We start from the raw sequence: 19,282 nt of genomic DNA, 5'->3' as shown, positions 1-19,282 counted from the left end.
TAAAATTGATATTTTCTGATGAACAACAGATTCTGAAAACAGGTCAGATGGGAATTAGGCAAAGTTACCTTTTACACCTTCCATTTAAAACACTAAATGATTATTTCTATTGATTTCTGATTTTGACATTTTTGACATTCTAAGATCACGTGACAAAACACATAAAATGGCGGAAGGGGAGTGTTTGAAGTAAATCTTTCCAAAGAAAACTGATGCGCACATGTACAATGTTGCTATATTAATGTAAATCATCTTAACTTCACATATTTTATATAATTTGAATGCTTCATAATGCACTTTTCAATTCCTGACACAGAAGAGTGTAAAGACTCCAGTGGAACTTCCTTCACGGTGAGCTTTCGGCATTTTTTCGACGTCTTCGTCTAGCCCCATCCAGGGCATCCAATCCCTCTTACCACTAAACTTTCCATCACACCCCCGGTTGATTAAAATCGATTTCACGATAAAGTATTAACCTAAATTTAAAGGTTAACTCTTGTGACATCCTTAATTGTCTTTAAAATCAGTCCAGTGAATGTAAACAAACCTCTCAATTGGGGTGTTTAGAATAAACATTCTTTTGACTTTTGGCCCTTGGATATCTCTGAATAGACATCAAGTAGACAACTAAATGACAATATGGTATTATTAATCCATAGAATGACCTTTTAGATTTTGACTTCTTTCAATTTATAGTTGATCTACGGTACTCAAAAGATGTCAAGTAAACTTAATCTTTTGTAACTTAATTTTCAGTACCGGTATTTCAACTATTTGCTATTGGTTTAAACAGTATTTATTTAACATATAATGACATATTAACAATACATAATAAACTATATGGATTCGGAAACCATCTATGAGGCTTATATTAATCCATCTCCAAGATAATAAAACAAAACATGGCATGTCTAAATTGCATGGAAATTATAATACATTGCGCGAAGATAAGTACATGTATAATATTGTGTCATTTTTGTCACCGTGGTATTAGAATGTACATAGTGTGTCCTCATCCTCGGGGATTTGCTATTAAATTATATGTCAATTTTGAAACTAGGGAGATGGATTTTACATAGGCTAATCTGTTCCCCAGTCCAATTCAGACATCCAGAATAAAAATATTGTTTTAAAAAAAATAAATAAAACCACCATATTTAATAATTCATGTTTTGGGGTTTTTTTCGTCTCCTATTGAAATATTTTATAATATTCATTTATATTATTAAAAAATAGACAAAGCAATAAAATTAAAAGAGACAATAAAATATTTATTATCAATCCAATAATATTTTATTTATTTATTTACATAAATGACTCCAAATAGCATGGTTTATAATAAAAAAGACTTCAGGAACATCTTTCACAAATGTGGTGGACTCAAAATCCATTACCGGTACTGGCCATACAGGTGTACGTATGGCTGTTCAGGTAACACATCTGTTGACTTTCCCTGTGTCGAAAATTTGATGAAATCCTGTTTTCTCCTCCTGTACATTACATTAATACATATATAAAGTTGCAGAATTTTCATATGATGACAGGATTTGACAAAACTATAAGCCTATGCTAGAGAGTTAGTAGAAAGATTTCTTAAAACATACATGTACTTGAATGTTCCAATAATAAACCATTGTTTTGAAATGAAATGGGTTGTAACTGACTATTGACAATTTTGGGGGACTTGACTAAGAAAGATAATTGGCTAGTAATTGAGAAAATTAGATGTCTTTTGCATTTCACTTTAAAATCAAAAACATTCGGCTCAGTTTACATTATCCGTAATGGCTGGAAAGAGTGTGAAATACCTAATTAGGTCTTCTTTGAGCATCATTTATCAATTGACACACGTAATAAACACAAAAACTTAATATGGAACACAAATTTACTATTTTAATTAAAGCAACGTTTCGTTGAGGGTTCTCTCAACATTTTCAAGCATAGGATGATTTTACGTACGCTTCCACCGAAGTGATACCACAGTGATAAAAATAATATACAGATACAAAAAACAAGTAATAACTAATTAACCATTAATCAATTGGGGAAACCATTTAAAGATATGAAGTAAATTCACCAATCAAAAGGACTAAATTCTTTTACTTAATTAGTTATTAACCAATCAGTTGATTAATTAGTTATTAACCAATCAGTTGATTAATTAGTTATTAACCAATCAGTTGATTAATTAGTTATTAACCAATCAGTTGATTAATTAGTTATTAACCAATCAGTTGATTAATTAGGTATTGACCAATCATTTCATTAATTAGGTATTGACCAATCATTTCATTAATTAGGTATTAACCAATCAGTTGATTAATTACATTGTAGGTATTAACAAATCAGTTGATTAATTAGGTATTAACCAATCAGTTGATTAATTAGGTATTAACCAATCAGTTAGATATTAACCAATCAGTTGATTCATTAGTACTTTACTCCTTCCTCTGAAGAAATGCCAGCAATTTACCTGGTTGGCAATGAGCATTTTCATTGATTATGGATATTGTGATGAAAAGTTGAAACTACGTTTAAAACGATTAATAGTTACTTGTTGTTTTTATCAAAGACATTGTAATGTTTTGTAAAATAATATATTGTTTTTCCAGTGTGTTTTAAAATATATATTTTTAGGCCTTTTGATGCAAAACACTAGCAGTAGCCACTGTGTTTTGGTTTTTTTTCAACAACAAAAATTTGCAGTCCATCTTTTCAAGCTAAGATAACAACATCAATGTTGATTTTAATTACTCAATATGGTCGTAGAGGTAGCAAGTCTTTAACTCAATATCATCCAAAGCCTTCGACAATGCAAACACATCTTATTGATCAATTTAAATCAACATTGATGTTGTTATCTTAGCTTGAAAAGATGGACTTTTGATGATATCCAATATTTTAAGACAAAATGAAAATTTTAGAATTGGCACATGGAATCGAGCACCAGAATGATTTCAAGGGCCATTTGTAATGAAGTGACTGGATTACAGCCCTACCAGTAACAGTAGTAGCAATTGAGGTTTATGTAGAGAAATTTATATTCATAGTACCATTTTATTTTGCAGTCTTACAATCTATACATTAATGGAGTCTTCCACTGTCAACTACGTTACAGATTGTTGCATCAATTCCATGAACAAGTGAGAGAAATTTTGTTATCACAGCAACACATTACATTAATGTCCGATAGACGGCTGAGTAACACATTGGCCCCTGTGTATACATTGACATGCACGTTAAAGATCCCTTGGCAGTTGTAATGCGATATAAGAGTAGGCCATAGTGCCACTGCCCAGGCAAAATTTCCCTCATAGCACACTGTATGGTGTATATTCCCATCTTCATTAACCCATTTCATTTCATTTCAATGCGTGGGCTCGCTAACCCGGGGATCCCATGTTCGATCCCAGTGTTGGCCAAGAAAGTTCATCAGAATTTTCTGGCTTGGTTCCCCCTTGTCAGTGATGCAGGACAGAGAGAGGGCCAGTGTACACATTGGCGTGCACATAAAAGATCCATTGGCAGTTCAAATTTGATATAGAGTAGACCATAGTGCCGCTGTCCGGACAAAATTTCCTTCAAAGTACACTGTATGATATGATATATACCCATCTTCATTAGCTGAATTGAAACAGAATAGTAGGATGTTATTTCATTTCAACATAATCATATTTATTTGTTTATATTGGAGGGGTTGGATGGCTGAATGGATAGCGTGTGCGTGCTGTATCATAAGGTCTGTCAATGAGTCAACTAGTGTGGTTTCGATTCCCTGTCGCCTTTGGGTTTTCTCCGGGTCCTCTGGTTTCCTCCCACTGCTAAAGACCCCTATGCACAAGCGAATTATTAAAATAAAATTAAACCATATGTTAGCCCCGAAATGACCTAGTTTGTGTTGAGTGGATGTTAAACCATAGTTTTCTCTCACTCTCCCTCTGGTTTATATTGTGTTGTAATGCCCATTTGTTATTACTGCAGACTATTATCACTGTAACACGGGTATCATTTAAACTTGTGTATCTAGCACTAATTTCTTTCACATTCATTCAATATCAAATCTTTGTTTAAAAATTTGTAAAAAATCATCCAAAAATCATCTAATTTGTACTTGTGTCCAGTTGTTTATAGCTGACTGATTAATTTTGATAATGAGTGTCCAATTTACAAGTATTTAATTTCCTGACCACTGTTCAAAAATAAACAACCCAATTGATTATTGATGTGTAATGATTAATTTTTGAACAGTGGTCAGGAAATGAAATACTTGTAAATTGGACACTCATTATCAAAATTAATCAGTCAGCTTTAAACTGGACACAAGTACAAGTCAGATGATTTTTGGTGATTTTAAACAATTTTTACTTATTTTTAAACTAAGATTTGATATTAAATGAATGTGAAAGAAATTAGTGCTAAAAACCAAAGATTAAATGATACCTGGGTTACAGTGTATATTAATGTCCAATAAGCGCATCTATAATCTGTCATTGTGACTATTCATCCTTGTTAGCCTGCATACATACAGATACATTCAATAATAATTGGGTTTTTTTATTGGTGGATATTCTGTTGTAAAGCCCATATGTGTATAGGTAATTAAATTACATGTATATATACATTTAGTTATGCAGTTAATTGTCAAGAAAAACTACTACCAATGGATCATGGCACTTGTATTAATTTTAGTCATATTTACTAGTTATGCTTAGCTGGAGAAGTAACAGGCAAAAAAATATTGATTTCAAGGAATTTAAACATGCATTATGCAAGAGCTGAATCTTCCTATTGCAAGTCTTTCTGTAGGCCTTAAATGTTATATAAACTATTAATTAGACTTTTATAACATGACAAGACCATAATCAGCTCTCGATGCCATCTGGTGGGTCTGATTTTCAACAGATTTCAGTCCAATCTGCGGTTCAATGGCAGTCACTGATTATCCGTAAGAATGGATTATAGTTAGTACCAAATAGTTTATTTATATGAGAGTCAAGCTTTGGACTATGCCTTGGAAATCGGAAGTGGGAGGCAACTAGTATGTGTCTCTCTTTTGTGGACCTAGGTGAGATTCTCCATTGTATTAAAGGGCCAATTCCGATAATATTTTGGAGAAAAAAAATGCTTAATTTAGTGTTAAAATCACTTAAAATCCTCCACCATAGGGCTGAGCAACTATCACATACGTTTTCAAACAACTTAAACCCGTCAGTCTTCATCTGGAAATGGGGACTGGTGTCCCAAGCTGTATTATGCGGTGTCTGGATAAAACCAGACTTTTATTTTATAAGAATAATGTGTAGGTTAAATTTATCTTTCGTTATCAAGTACAGCACATGGGTCATTCACTTTATAGACCTCTAAAAGAACGGGACTCGATTATAAGGTCACCCAATGAAAAAATTGCCCCGAAATCTTAAAAGGGTTACATGTCCGGATAAGCAGTTTTGACATTCACGTCCAAACGACTCAATATTTTGAGCTGAAATTTTGAGACAATGTTAATACATCATTCCACAATATTTTGGCGCTTAAATTTCATACGTACTCAGACTTTAATTTTTGAGACTCTGTTCAAATCGGGATAGTCCCTTTTACTGAACGGGTTGGCCTGTCATCTTTCGGTTACGTGTCTTTGTTGAATGAGTGGCTTCGTTTTCATGGACTGATTTGATTCTACGGTGTCTCTTGTACTGAGAGAATAAAGATTTTTTAGCCGAGAGAATATCTTCGTCAAAGTGGTGGTTGATTTCGAGGCAATAAATGCAGTTAAATTTATAGCTTTTTTGTGTTAAAAAAATTGAAAAATATATAATGCTAAAGATTGTCACATTGTTTGGAAATATTTATATCTTAGTCTTACTAATATGAGGTAAGCTAAATATGTCAAAAATTGGTATAATAATGCTAAATATTTTCACATTTAGATGAAAAAAGAATTTGGTGTTCTTAACCTGCCCCAGTTTCCTCCAAAGAAGCTCTTGTCATTAACTCCAATACAGATAGAGGAGAGACGGATTATGTTAGAGAGATATATCCAATTAGGTTAGTATAGACTTATTATGTTAGAGACATATCCAATTAGGTTCGTATAGACTTATATCCAATTAGGTTAGTATAGATTTATTATGTTAGAGGGATATACCCAATTAGGTTAAGAAAGACTTATGTCAGAGTGATATACCCAATTAGCTTAGTAGAAACCACGCCGGAAAATCTGGATGAACTTTCTCGGCCAATGCAGGGGTCGAACACCCGACCTCCAGGCTAGCGAGCCAGCGTCTTACCCACTAAGCCACATGATCCTTGTATCGTGACTGCAGTGGCAATGCCCAGCACTACATGATGTTTGCCCGACTTAATTAGTCCGATTGGAGTAGAAAAGTAGGATGTTAAACCCCCATTTCATTCATTCATTCCCTGTTGTAATGACATTTCTGGTCCAATGATAGATATGAAATTCTGTGTCAAATAATTTAATGGTTTGTGTATTTTTTTTTAATTTCAGTTAGTCAAGATGCTCAAATATCCAACAGCGAAAGTTTTAATACTTTCCTACTTAATGCCCAACAGGTCGGTTTTTCTAAAAAAAAACCTTTTTTTTTAAAAAATTTTTGGGATGAGTGACCCATGCTGATTGTGGCACTGACTCACGAACCAGGAGGTCGCGGTCTCTATCCCGCTGTCAGGATTTTCCGACTGGGTTTCCCTGTGTCATACAGTGGTGCAGGATGGAGGGCTCAAGATAATAGAAAAATAGGTCATAATTGTATTCCATTGAAATGTGACCTGTATATCCCAGTTCAATTACTAAATGCCATTGCAACAAGATAATAGTAGATTGTAGCACTACTGCCTGGGCAAAATTTCCCTAAGCACACTGCATGGGTTATGCCTTTTTCATTTAGAGGGTTGATACAGGAAAAGTAATGCTTTAAACCCAAGCCTGGACAGGAGGCACATGTAACAAACATTGTCACACACAAATTAATCAGTGAAATCTGTCACTGATGACATGAAAATGACGGATTTCACAGAATGCCGTAGTATTCAGAAGCAGGATGTGACACGAGTCCACTGTATATACGTTGTGTGATATGTTTCAGGTGCCATATGTCCAAGATACATTGCGTATTAAATGTGTTTGACAATGTCTGTGACAGGTGCCTTATATCCAGGCTTGTATATATATATATATACATTGTGTAATAATTTGTGTATGACAGGTGCCTTATGCCCAGGCTTGTATATGCACATTTTGTGATAGTATGTACTTGACAAAGTCTGTGACAAATGCTTTATATCCAGGCTTGTGTTGTTCGATAGTTTGTGTCTGACAATATCTGGGACAGGTGCTGTATGTCCAGACTTTTACAATGTATAGAGTAGGCCGTAGTGCCGCTGTCCGGGCAAAATTTCCCTCATAGCACACTGGACGGCATAAGCCTGTCTTCATTAGCCCAGTTCGGAGCAGAATAGTAGGACGTTAAACCTCATATAAAGTTTGTGTGATAATTTGTGTCTAACAAAGCTTGTGATAGGTACCTTATGTCCAGACTTGGTTAAACCCCATTTTGTTTATTTTACATGCAGCACCATATTTTTAGGGGCGAAATACATGTTGGCTATGTGTTGCTGTCAGAAACACCACTTGCCTGTCTGTGCCATCAGATTTAGGCCAAACTAATCAAATTTTCTGTTTTTTGATGTATTGATAAATAAATAGCCACTTAAATCACATGAAAGATGTTCTGTTTAAAATTTCAAAACTTTAAAAACTTGGAACTAAAAGCTTTTGAACAATGCAACCAAATACTTTTGGTTTTTAATTAAGTTTTTTTTCTGGGCCCTTATTCGCGAAAACTAAAACTAAGATACAATCGAAATTTTAAGAAATACTGCTATTCGATTGGCTGACCAGTAAAATCAATTTGCATATATCCAATGAAGTTGCAGTATTTCTTAAAATTTCGGTTGTAACTTAGTTTAAGTTTTCGTGAATAAGGTCCCTGAAGTAATAACAAGAAAAATTATAACAGGTGTTTCGAAAGAACAGAAAATCAAATTGGTGACCTGAAGGGTAACCAGGAAATCTCAGGTGTATAGTCGTTCGGATGGTACAAAAAACCAAGGTCATGTGCATACTCATTGGTGGGCATGTAAAAGAACCCTTGTTCAGGCGAAATTTCACTCATAGCATATTGTATGCCGTATGCCTGTCTTCATTACGGGTAGCCCAGTCGGTGCAGAAAAGTAGGACGTTAAACCCCCATTCTATTTCATTTATTATTTTCTGTATGTGTATTGAATATTTGTTGAAGGAGATGCAGAAAGAAGCTGCAGAGAAAGTGACGTTAAATATATATTTAATGAATGGTCACAAAATATCTGTAAATATAAATTCAACCGACCAAACAGACGACGTTTTAGAGGTATGTTCTGTAATGGTTATCTCCCATTGTCGTGCACGTAAAAGATCCCTTGGCAGTTGAAAATTTAATATAAGAGTAGGTCGTAGGGCCGCTGTCTGGGCAAAATTTCCCTCATAGCACATTGTCTGATTTCTCTCAAGATGAATTAAATTGTTCTGTCATGGTTATCTCCCATTGGTGTGCACGTAAAAGAACCCTTGGCAATTGGAATTTAATTTAAGGGTAGGTCGTAGGACTGCTGTCCGGGCAAAATGCCACTCATAGCACACTTCATTAGCCCAATCGGTGCCATGTCCCAGAAGCAACTGCGAGTTTTACAACATCTAGACGTTGCTAGATTTCTTCGCAATTACCTAACTTATAGCTATGTTATATACAGACACGTGAACAGTAGCGTCCAATCAGAGGTTGTGACATGGCAACCTCCACAGAAACCTTGACATTGAACAAACCTTGAACTTTGCAACTCGATTATCACTGGTAGACATTTTATCTGGAAAGCGTTAAGACTTGGTATTTGCAATGATCAAGTTATCTGATAGGCTCCCAAGCTGGGTGAATACCCAATCGAAATTAGTGCCAAAATAAGCAGGGGTCTTACGTGAAGGCTTTGATAAGATGTATGTAGTTAAAGCGAGATCAAGCCTTCTATTGAAGATGTCTCCCATTATGAATGGTCAATCCAAAAGGAAATTATGTTCATCCGTGATGATTTTGGGGATGCTACATGTAGATTGAATCTATGAAAGGTGTCCATCATGTAAGGGGGGTTGGATGGCTGAATGGTTAGCGTGCGCGCGCTGTTCCATAAAGTCTGTCATTGAGTCAACTGGCGTGGTTTCGAATCCCCGGTTGTACGTGACAAGGAATAGGGTCGCCTGTCCAACCTCGTGGGTTTTCTCCGGGTCCTCCGGTTTCCTCCCACTGCTAAAGACCCCTACGCGCAAGCGAATTATTGAAATAAAATTAAACCATATGTTAGTCCCGAAATGACCTAGTTTGTGTCAAGTGGAGTTAAACTCCATCTCTCTCTCTCTCTCTCTCTCTCTCTCTCTCTCTCTATTATTTGTTTTAATCTGTTTTACAGAATGTAGCATCAGATATACAGATACCTGATGACTTTGTCTATTATTTTGGTCTTTATTTAGTGAAGAAAGAACGAGGGGGAGATAACTCAAGTAAGTGACTAAATTCTTCTCAAATATAAAATGGTGGGAAAAGGTGGCAGACAATAAGTACAAGAAAACTGCAGGATTCATTATAATTTCTCTCATTAATATTTATATCCCCAAAATAATGATTATTGCCTTAATTTCAGTTGTCAGAAAGTTACAAGAGTTTGAGTCCCCGTTTATTTCCCTTCGTTCAGCCAACAAAGAAGGTGAACATCGAATTGTGCTACGCAAAAGGTAAGTTTTGATTATCAGAAATGTTAAATCAGAAAGTTTGTTTTTTTGATTTTGTGTGATTGTGACACTTTAACCCTTAAAAATCGTACTGTTTCTTCTTGAAAAATTATAATAAAACAGTGATATTGTTTTGATTCCCTGCTTGTATGTGACAAAGAGTGAGGTCGCCTGGCCAACCTCATGGGTTTCCTCTGGGTCCTCTGGTTTTATCCCACTGCTAAAGACCCTGAAGCATAAGCGAATTAATGAAATAATATTGAACCATATGTTTGCCCCGATATGACCTAGTTTGTGTCAAGTGGACGTTAAACCCCCCTCTCTCTCTCTCCCCCGATAGCGATTAGTAGTTTCAGATTACTAGTTTCAGATCGTCCACTTATCAATAGTTAAAAATGCATTATATAACAGCTAAATCTGCCTTGGTTTAATGTTTAAAGATACATTATGGAAGGTCAGATATAGAGCTGGAAGTTCTCACTATAATAGTTAAATACTAGATAATGTAAAGGAAATATGCTGAAAATTTCAGTCAAATTGCTCCATTTTGAGTGAACCGAGATATTAGCGTTTGAAATTTAGGCCTAGCCTCAATCATCATTACTAAAGTCTGTACAATAAAAAACATAGTCTTGATTATCCATTTTTGGATTAAATCATCAATGAGCATTGAGCAGCAAATCAGATTCAAATCCAGTAAAAATTTGACACATAAGATGACAGCGAGAGTTGATTATGGTCTTTTCATGTTAATAAATGTCTAATTAGTAGTTTATACAACATTTTAGGCCCAAAGAAAGACCTGCAATAGGCAGATTTACCTGTTGCATAATGTATGTTTAATTCATTCTATGAAGTGCATGGTATGGGAAGTTTTTGATTTATAATTTTGATTTATTTCAGTTATTGGGATGCAGCATATGATGAAGAATTACTAGACAATAAAATTACAATGAACTTACTTTATGTACAAGTAGGTATACAATTATATTCAGATATTATGTACAATTATACTCAGATACTATGGTTTTGTCAGTGAATGGAGGGTTGGATGGCCGAATGGTTATCATGTGCGCGTTGTATCATAAGGTCTGTCATTGAGTCAACTGGCGTGGTTTTGTTTCCCTGTTTGTACATGACAAGGAGTAGGGTCGCCTGTCCAACCACGTGGATTTTCTCCAGGTCCTCTGGTTTCCTCCCACTGCTAAAGACCCATACACGCAAGCAAATTATTTAAATAAAATTGAATGATATATGTTAGTCCCAAAATGACCAAGTTTGTGTCGAGTGTTAGCCCTCTCTCTCTCTCTCTCTCTCTCTCAACCATGAGGTCTGTCATTGAGGCAACTGGCATGGTTTCGATTCCCCGTTTGTATGTGACACGGAGTAGGGTCGCATGCCCAACTTCGTTGGTTTTCTCCCACTCCTAAAGACCCCTATGTGCAAGCGAATAATTGAAGTAAAATTAAATCATATGTTAGTCCCAAAATGACCTAGTTGGTGTCAAGTAGATGTTAAACTCTCTCTCTCTCTCTCTCTGGTCAGTGAATATCACACCAGTAAATAATAACCTTTGTTCTCTGTCTATAAATAATTTGTCCTATAAAAGAGTCTTGCTAATCCTGGCTCGTCAATCAACTGACAAACTGTAAGTAGACTAGTTTAGCACAACTAATTTCAAATCAAAGGCATGTAACCAACTTTGCATTAAAAAATGTTACAAAGTTAGACCCTACTGTTTAAAACAAAAGTATTGTTGAATTTAAAGTAGCTAAGTCTCTAACTCAATATCATCAAAAATCTTCGACATTGAAAACACGAATTATTTGTCAATTCAAATCAACATTGGTCTTGTGATCTTACAGGGAAAACATGGGCTTCTGATATCCAATATTCAAGACAAAATAAACATTTTACCATTGGTACACGAATCGCATACCATAATGCGTTTCAGTGCCATTTGGAACAAGGGACTCAAAGAACGAAGCTAGACATATTCCACAAGTCATGTCAAATGGTGACGCTATATTCTTATCTGGAGAGCATGTGCAATAAATACCATCGGTGTAAACTGGAATAACCAGATGCTAAAGATTGTCATTTAATTAAGACTTTGGCGCATTTCGCTGAACATAACTGATTAGAAATTACAGTAAAAACAGAAACAAATGTAAATCAGTTTATATACATTCATATTACATTATCCCATTTGTGTCAATTTCTAGGTCCCAAATATTAGCGATTTAGCTCCTTTAAATTAATCTGAGGTTTTTTTTATTATAAACAGGCTTTAAATGATATTGAGAGACAGTGGATATTAGCAACCAAAGATCAGTTAAAACATCTGGCTACTCTACAGGATAGGGGATCAAAACGAGAGGTAGTTCATTTTCTCTATACTAGACTTGGTCTCTTTTATTTTAATGCACTCACACTAGGATGTGGTCATATACTTGGTCTCTTGTCGTAAACAAAATTTTTAATTTTATTTTAATGCACTCACACTAGGATGTGGTCATATACTTGGTCTCTTGTCGTAAACAAATAATTTTAATTTTATTTTAATGCACTCACACTAGGATGTGGTCATATACTTGGTCTCTTGTCGTAAACAAATAATTCTAATTTTATTTTAATGCACTCACACTAGGATGTGGTCATATACTTGGTCTCTTGTCGTAAACAAATAATTTTAATTTTATTTTAATGCGCTCACACTAGGATGTGGTCATATACTTGGTCTCTTGTCGTAAACAAATAATTTTAATTTTATTTTAATGCGCTCACACTAGGATGTGGTCATATACTTGGTCTCTTGTCGTAAACACAATTTTTAATTTTATTTTAATGCGCTCACTCTGAAATGTTGTCATATATTATCGTTAATCTCTTCTCGAGTTATTCAGTTTATAGAATCTTGTGAACACTCTAGTGAAAGGCATCATTATATGTTCTAATATAAATTTGTGTTCTTTGTTTCGTTTATTGCAATGAAGAACAAATGCAACAATTTTTGATAATTACTTACATAGTTATTGCCCTTGATCATTAATTATAGAGTTCTCTTTTCAAAGTGCAAATGTTTTTATGCAGCATTATTACTTTATATATACTTAAAGATTCACAATATGACAACGCAGAATAAATTAGCTGCTGTGGGTGAATGTTTCATTGCTGGGCAACCTATCTTTTTTCACTATTTGACACCATGTTGATATATGTATAATTTATTTCAGTACATTCGGTTTGCTAGAACGTTACGTTACTATGGTTACTTGCAATTTTTACCATGTATAACAGATTACCCGAAAGCCAACTCTCGTGTTCTCATAGCAGCTGGTAGTAAGGAGCTCAACTTTAGAATACAAGTCGATGTACGTATAATTTATTTATATTAAAAGACAGTGTTGGTGTCCACCATGATGCTGTTTAGCCCATTTGTGCTTGACATAAATATTACACAGAACTGGTTAAACACATTCCAAATATAATTTTAGCATAGAGTCTTTGCTTTGGATCAACCGTAGCAAACACTACAGATCTGATTCAAATATAATGAAAATCGGACCCATCAGATGGCATCAAGAGTTGATTATGGTCTTGTCATGTTAATAAATGTCTAATTAATAGTTTAAACAACATTTCAGGCCTAAAGATAGACCTGTAATAGACAGATTTAGCTCTTACGTAATGCATGTTTTAAAGATGTGTTAAGACTGAAGATTATATAAAACACTGACTCCTTCATCTCCAGGTGTAGCTGTGTATTTAAATAAGAAATATAATGACAGCGGCACTACAGCCTACTCTTATATCGAATTCCGACTGCCAAGGAATCTTTTACGTGCACGCCAATGTGTACACGGGACCTGGGTTTTTCGTCCCATTCGAACGACTAGACAGCTTTCCTTGTCAGCCCCTCCGTCCTGCATCACTGACAAGGGAGAACCACGCCGGAAAATCTTGATGAACTTTCTCGGCCAGTGTAGGGATCGAAAACACCCGACCTCCAGGCTAGCCAGCGTCTTACCCACTTAGCCACGTGATCCCCCTATTTAAATAAGATAAGCCCTCACATCTGAATAATCACAAAGACTTGTCGCGGTTGTTTTTTTATAAATTAATAAAAATATTGTTAATTTAATGAAATGTACAGAAATACCTGTTTTTTATCCACCCTGATATAGATTGTATGAATTACATGTTTGTCCACCGTGATATATATTGTATGATATATTTTTGCGTTATGAAAACAATGATTAATATTTTTTAGGATCAGATTAAAGAAGGTAGTTTTAGTATAACCAGAATGAGATGTTGGAGAATAACAACAACAGTAAGTTTTAGACAGTTTTTTTTTCTAGCTTAAGGCAGGGTCACAATAGTTCAGTCGTGGGAAAACCTTTTAGGTGAAGGGCCAAACACAAAGTTTATAATTTTTAGGATCAGATTCAAGAAGGTAATTTTTATTAGTTTTTTTTTCTAGCTTAAAGATACATTATTGAAGATTAGATAAAGAGCTGACAGTTCTTAGTATAATAGATAATGTAACGGAAATATTCTGAAAATTTCAGTCAAATTACTTCACACAAAGCTGAGAAATACTCATTTTAATTTTAAAACCTTGTAGCCTTGATTGTCATTGTTGCCATTGTGATGAAAATAAAGAAAGCCTTGATTATCCATTGATTATGGTCTTGTCATGTTAATAAATGTCCAATTAATAATTTACATAACATTTCAGGATTAAAAAACAATGACCTGCAATAGGCAGATTTGCCTCTTGCTTAATGCATGTTTAAAGCAGGTTCACAATATTAAATGAATGTGAAAGAAATTAGTACTAAATACACAAAATTAAATGATACCCTAGTTACAGTGTATGCTGATAATAAAGAGCATGGTTCCATCCTATAAAATATCTCAACATTTTTTATAATTGTTTCAGTTACCAGAAGAAAATGAAAGTAAAAATAGTAACGGAAAGCCGAAGTTAGAGTTATCTTTTGAATATTTAATGTCTCGAGACAGTTTAAAATGGGTGACTATAACTAGTGATCAGGTATGTTGTTATTATTATTGAAACGTTCTTTTAGATGGTTGTTCTTAAAGATATGAACCTATATGGACATAAACAATTTTCTTAAAGGTCCTTAATCAAACCCCGTGGTGAAGCATCATATCTATCACATACTATAAAATCCTGCTCAGAGAGCATCTTGGTATTACAAGGCCACATTCAGTAAAATCCTGCTCAGCGACCACCTCAGTATTGCAAGGTCACATTCAGTAAAACTCTGCTTAGCAACCACCTCTATGATAAATAAAAATACACTTTCATAAATATCAAATGTTGTAAATATTTTTACTTCCAGGCTATGTTGATGAGTATGAGTTTACAAAACATGGTAGATGAACTCTTGATGAAAAAACAAGGAAGAAAATTTAAAAAGGTTTGTTATATTGTGGTATTGTCATTGGTGTAGGATAGAGGACTTGGAAAATATATGAAATGAAAGGAAATGGGGTTTAACATCCTACTGTTCGGCACAGACTGGCTACCCCATGCTGTGTGCTATGAGGGAATTTTTGCCCTTACAGCAGCGCTACGACCTGCTCTTATATCAAATTCAACAGCCAAGGGATCTTTGACATGCACACCAATGTGTACACAGGACCTCTGTTTTTAGGTCCATTCGAACGACTATACATTGCCGCTTGCTAGGCCCTCCATCTGACACCACTGACAAGGGGGAACCATGCCGGAAAATGGCTGATGAACGCCAGGAATGAACACAGGACCTCCAGGTTAGTGAACCAACGTCCTACCCACTGAGCCACCGTGGCTCCCTTGAATGGGATGACAAACTGAGATCCCATGTACATCATGAATATGATAAAGCTGGGTAAAATTGTGTTGTTAGAATTTAATGAATATGAAAAAGCTGCTGTCCGGGTAAAATTTTGTTGTCGGTGGTGCAAGACGCGAGGACCTGGCAAGCTATGCGTAGTGTCTAGTTGTCTGAATGGGACAAAAAAAAAACTAAGGTCAAATGTACACTTAAAAGAAACCATGACAGTTGGAATCCGATGAATATGAAAAAGCTGCTGTCCAGATAAAATTTTGTTGTCGGTGGTGCAAGACACGAGGACCTGGCAAGCTATGCGTAGTGTCTAGTTGTCTGAATGGGACAACAAAAAAAAACTAAGGTCAAATGTACACTTCAAAGAAACCATGACAGTTGGAATCCGATGAATATGAAAAAGCTGCTGTCCAGATAAAATTGTGTTATTGTCAGTGGATACAAGATGGAGAGAGAGAGAGAAATGGGGTTTAACGTCCACTCGACACACCTAGGTCATTTCGGGACTAACATATGGTTTAATTTTATTTCAATAATTCGCTTGCGCATAGGGGTCTTTAACAGTGGGAGGAAACTGAAGGACCCGGAGAAAACCCACGAGGTTGTACTCCTTGTCACGTACAACTGGGGATTCGAAACCACGCCAGTCGACTCAATGACAGACTTTATGATACAGCGCGCGCACGCTAACCATTCAGCCATCCAACCCCCCGGATGCAAGACGGACGGGACCTGGCAAGATACAGTGTGTAGTTGTTTGGATGGGACAACAAAAATTGAGATCTTGTGTACACCCTTGACATTTGGAATTCAATGAAGAGAAGGTAGAAACTCTTCCCTCAAGGTAAAATAAATAACTCAAAGCACACTGTATACACATCTTCATTAGCCCCTGTATGACGTATACACATCTTCATTAGCCCCTGTATGACGTATACGCACGGTGTTGTTAACCCGATTTGTCCAGAAAAGTTTGACGTTAAACCTCATTTCATTGTGTCATTAAATATGAAAATTAAGTCCTTTCATTTGAAGAGTCCCAGGGTTTAGGGAAGAACGATCTAAGTCAATGCTTGACGCGAGCAGAACAACGAGTGGGTTTAATTACAACTTCAAAATGATGTTTAATACGAATCATAATTACCAGTACAACAACTGACTTCCACTTTTCAGCCAAATTAAGGTCAAATAAATACAATGGACTTCTATTTGTACGGGAGGTCATTTCAGAAGGACCTTGGTTCCATGTGACTCCGATCGTTTTTACCAGAAATTGATTGTTCCACAGAAAGCTTGTACAATTTTGCTACCAGATGGCGCCATTAACTGGGGTTCGTTGAAAAAGTGACTTAGATTGTTCTTCCCCAGGGCTCTTCATTACTTTTCTTTTCATGAAAAAATTCTACATAGATGAAAATATCTAATTTATTATTTTTCAATTTACACAGCCACAAGATAGAAGTAAAAAATCAGTCAGTGGTCTACCCATCAGGGGAAATAACTCTTCTTATTCCACAGCTCTTAATTCCACAAATGGAGAGGTAAGTTGTTGAATAATTGCTATTATGCAGGTATTGGTTTCATTTACCCATGTTGAAATTTGTAGACGGTTTAGTTCTGCTCTATGTGATTGTTCATAAAATATACATTACTATTCTCTTTCTATACTTAGTTCAGTTCGGTGCTGGTTTTGATCAACTTTTCAGGAATATTACTTAAAATTGTTCATTAATGTCCTACTGTTCTGCTCCGACTCGGCTAATGAAGACGGGTAAATGCCATACAGTGTGCTATGAGGGGAATTTTGCCCAGGCAGCAACACTATGGCCTACTTTTACATCGAATTCCAGCGGGACCTTGGTTTTTCACACTATCCAAAGGACTAAACAGCTGTCCTTGTTAGGTCATCTGTCCTGCACCACTGACATGGGGAAACCATGTCGGAAAATCCCAATGAACTTTCAGGGATCGAACACTCGTCCTCCAGGCTATCCCACATGATATCCTAATGTGCTCACTCTATAGAGTACTTGTCATGACCTATTTTAATAAAGGTTGGATTATGATCAGTAATAGTAGAGGCCGAGCAAACATTTACTACAGATCAGTTTACCAGGAGCAACATTTAATTCAAGTAATGAATCAAGTCTTTGGCGACAATTTCTGACCATGCCAGACACAAAGCTCAGCCACTATGAGTGGCTTATGTTAATTCTATTATCATATCTGTTGAAGCCTTGTAAAATCTTTCCAGTTCGTTCTTCACAGGTTTTATTATTTTTTCAGGGTGATGAACATGGTGCTATAAATAAAGCAATAGAATCTGTCAAGAAAATATCAGTAAGTGTTGTAAATCATTACATTATATGTTGTTTATTCTGGTTGGCTCCGTAAGTATGGCGCTATCTCACCAACCAGGAGGTCCTAGGATTTTCCAGCGTGGTTTCCCCTTGTCAGTAAGGTTGGACGTTGGTCCTGGTATGGAAAGGCATCTCATTGGCTCGGTTAATATTGTGGGGCCTTGTTAATGGTGCAGGACGGAGATAGGGCCTTGTCAGTGATGCAGGGCAGAGATGGGGCCTTGTCATTGGTGCAGGACAGAGATAGGGCCCTGTCGGTTGTGCAAGACAGAGCTAGGGCCTCGTCGGTGGTGCAGGACAAAGATAGGGCCTGGCAAGTAATACTGTCTAATTGTGTAAAGGGGTTTAGGTCTAAATATTAAGGCCACTAAATATTAAGGCCACCTCATGAGATGTAAACAGGGCTAGCGCTAACCCTACCCCTAGACCTAGCTCTAACCAACAATCTCATCAACAATCACATATCGCAGAGTTATAGCCCCCCTCCCCCCCCCACACACACACACACAAATTCAATCCCATCTTCAAGTTATCTTTCTGTTCCAAGCTCTTTTTCTGTAAGGATTTTAGAGCTGTAATGGACTACTTTGCAGCTGGTAGGCATATTAAGGGGCCATACAAGCTCATATTGGTTTTTTTTTGTGCTTTTTTTACAGGATAAATTATCGAAACCCAAAGCAAGTGAGAATGGGGTAACAGAAAACAGTGTATTCCAAGGAATAGGTGACGACGACTTGTGATTGGTCAATTTGGACTTCAAATATACGAAAAACTTCTTCCTCATCCAATCAAAACAGTTGATACATTGTGATAGAAAATTTTGTTAATTTAATTAATGCATTAAATGGCTGTTTTCACTTTTTATTTATTGTTACGTTACCTGTTCCAAATGGTAGATATATATTCAGGCATGATGGATAACAGTACAACGCAGTTATTAGGCCCCGAGTTCACAAAGCATTCTCATACTTAAGTAACAAATTTTCTCAAAATTGTTCGCCTTATTTTAACTAAAATATAGCCCTTTATAAAACTTTTGTTGTTTTAATGTATCAAATACATCAATAAGAAACTTACGTGTTTCTGGATGAAAGATATTTCTCATAAACAGTGATTGAAAGTTGAGTAAATTCTTAACTTAAGTCTAAGAATGCTTTGTGAACTTGGTTTTCAGGTACTTTTGCTGTTTCTGTATTTAATGTTTAGTTTTAAACCATTGT

At 35.8% G+C, this 19,282-nt stretch overlaps 1 protein-coding gene across 1 annotated transcript; it reads left to right on the top strand.

Moving 5' to 3' along the window:
- Positions 1 to 157: 157 nt before the first annotated feature.
- On the top strand, positions 158 to 18,924 carry LOC126824550 (sorting nexin-17). The gene is made up of 16 exons (XM_050553787.2): positions 158 to 351; positions 3,069 to 3,143; positions 5,928 to 6,045; positions 6,509 to 6,573; positions 8,322 to 8,432; positions 9,520 to 9,610; positions 9,751 to 9,841; positions 10,742 to 10,811; positions 12,126 to 12,218; positions 13,075 to 13,212; positions 14,112 to 14,174; positions 14,787 to 14,900; positions 15,214 to 15,291; positions 17,151 to 17,243; positions 17,989 to 18,042; positions 18,719 to 18,924. Exons 1-16 carry the CDS (start codon positions 292 to 294, stop codon positions 18,800 to 18,802), a joined length of 1,398 nt encoding a protein of 465 aa, XP_050409744.1. The 5' UTR covers positions 158 to 291; the 3' UTR covers positions 18,803 to 18,924.
- Positions 18,925 to 19,282: the final 358 nt, after the last annotated feature.

The sequence above is a fragment of the Patella vulgata genome, chromosome 1 (genome assembly GCF_932274485.2).
Source record: "Patella vulgata chromosome 1, xgPatVulg1.2, whole genome shotgun sequence".
NCBI lineage: Eukaryota > Metazoa > Mollusca > Gastropoda > Patellidae > Patella > Patella vulgata.
Note: the sequence above shows the minus strand (reverse complement) of the source record. Positions and strands in the feature narration are given on the sequence as shown.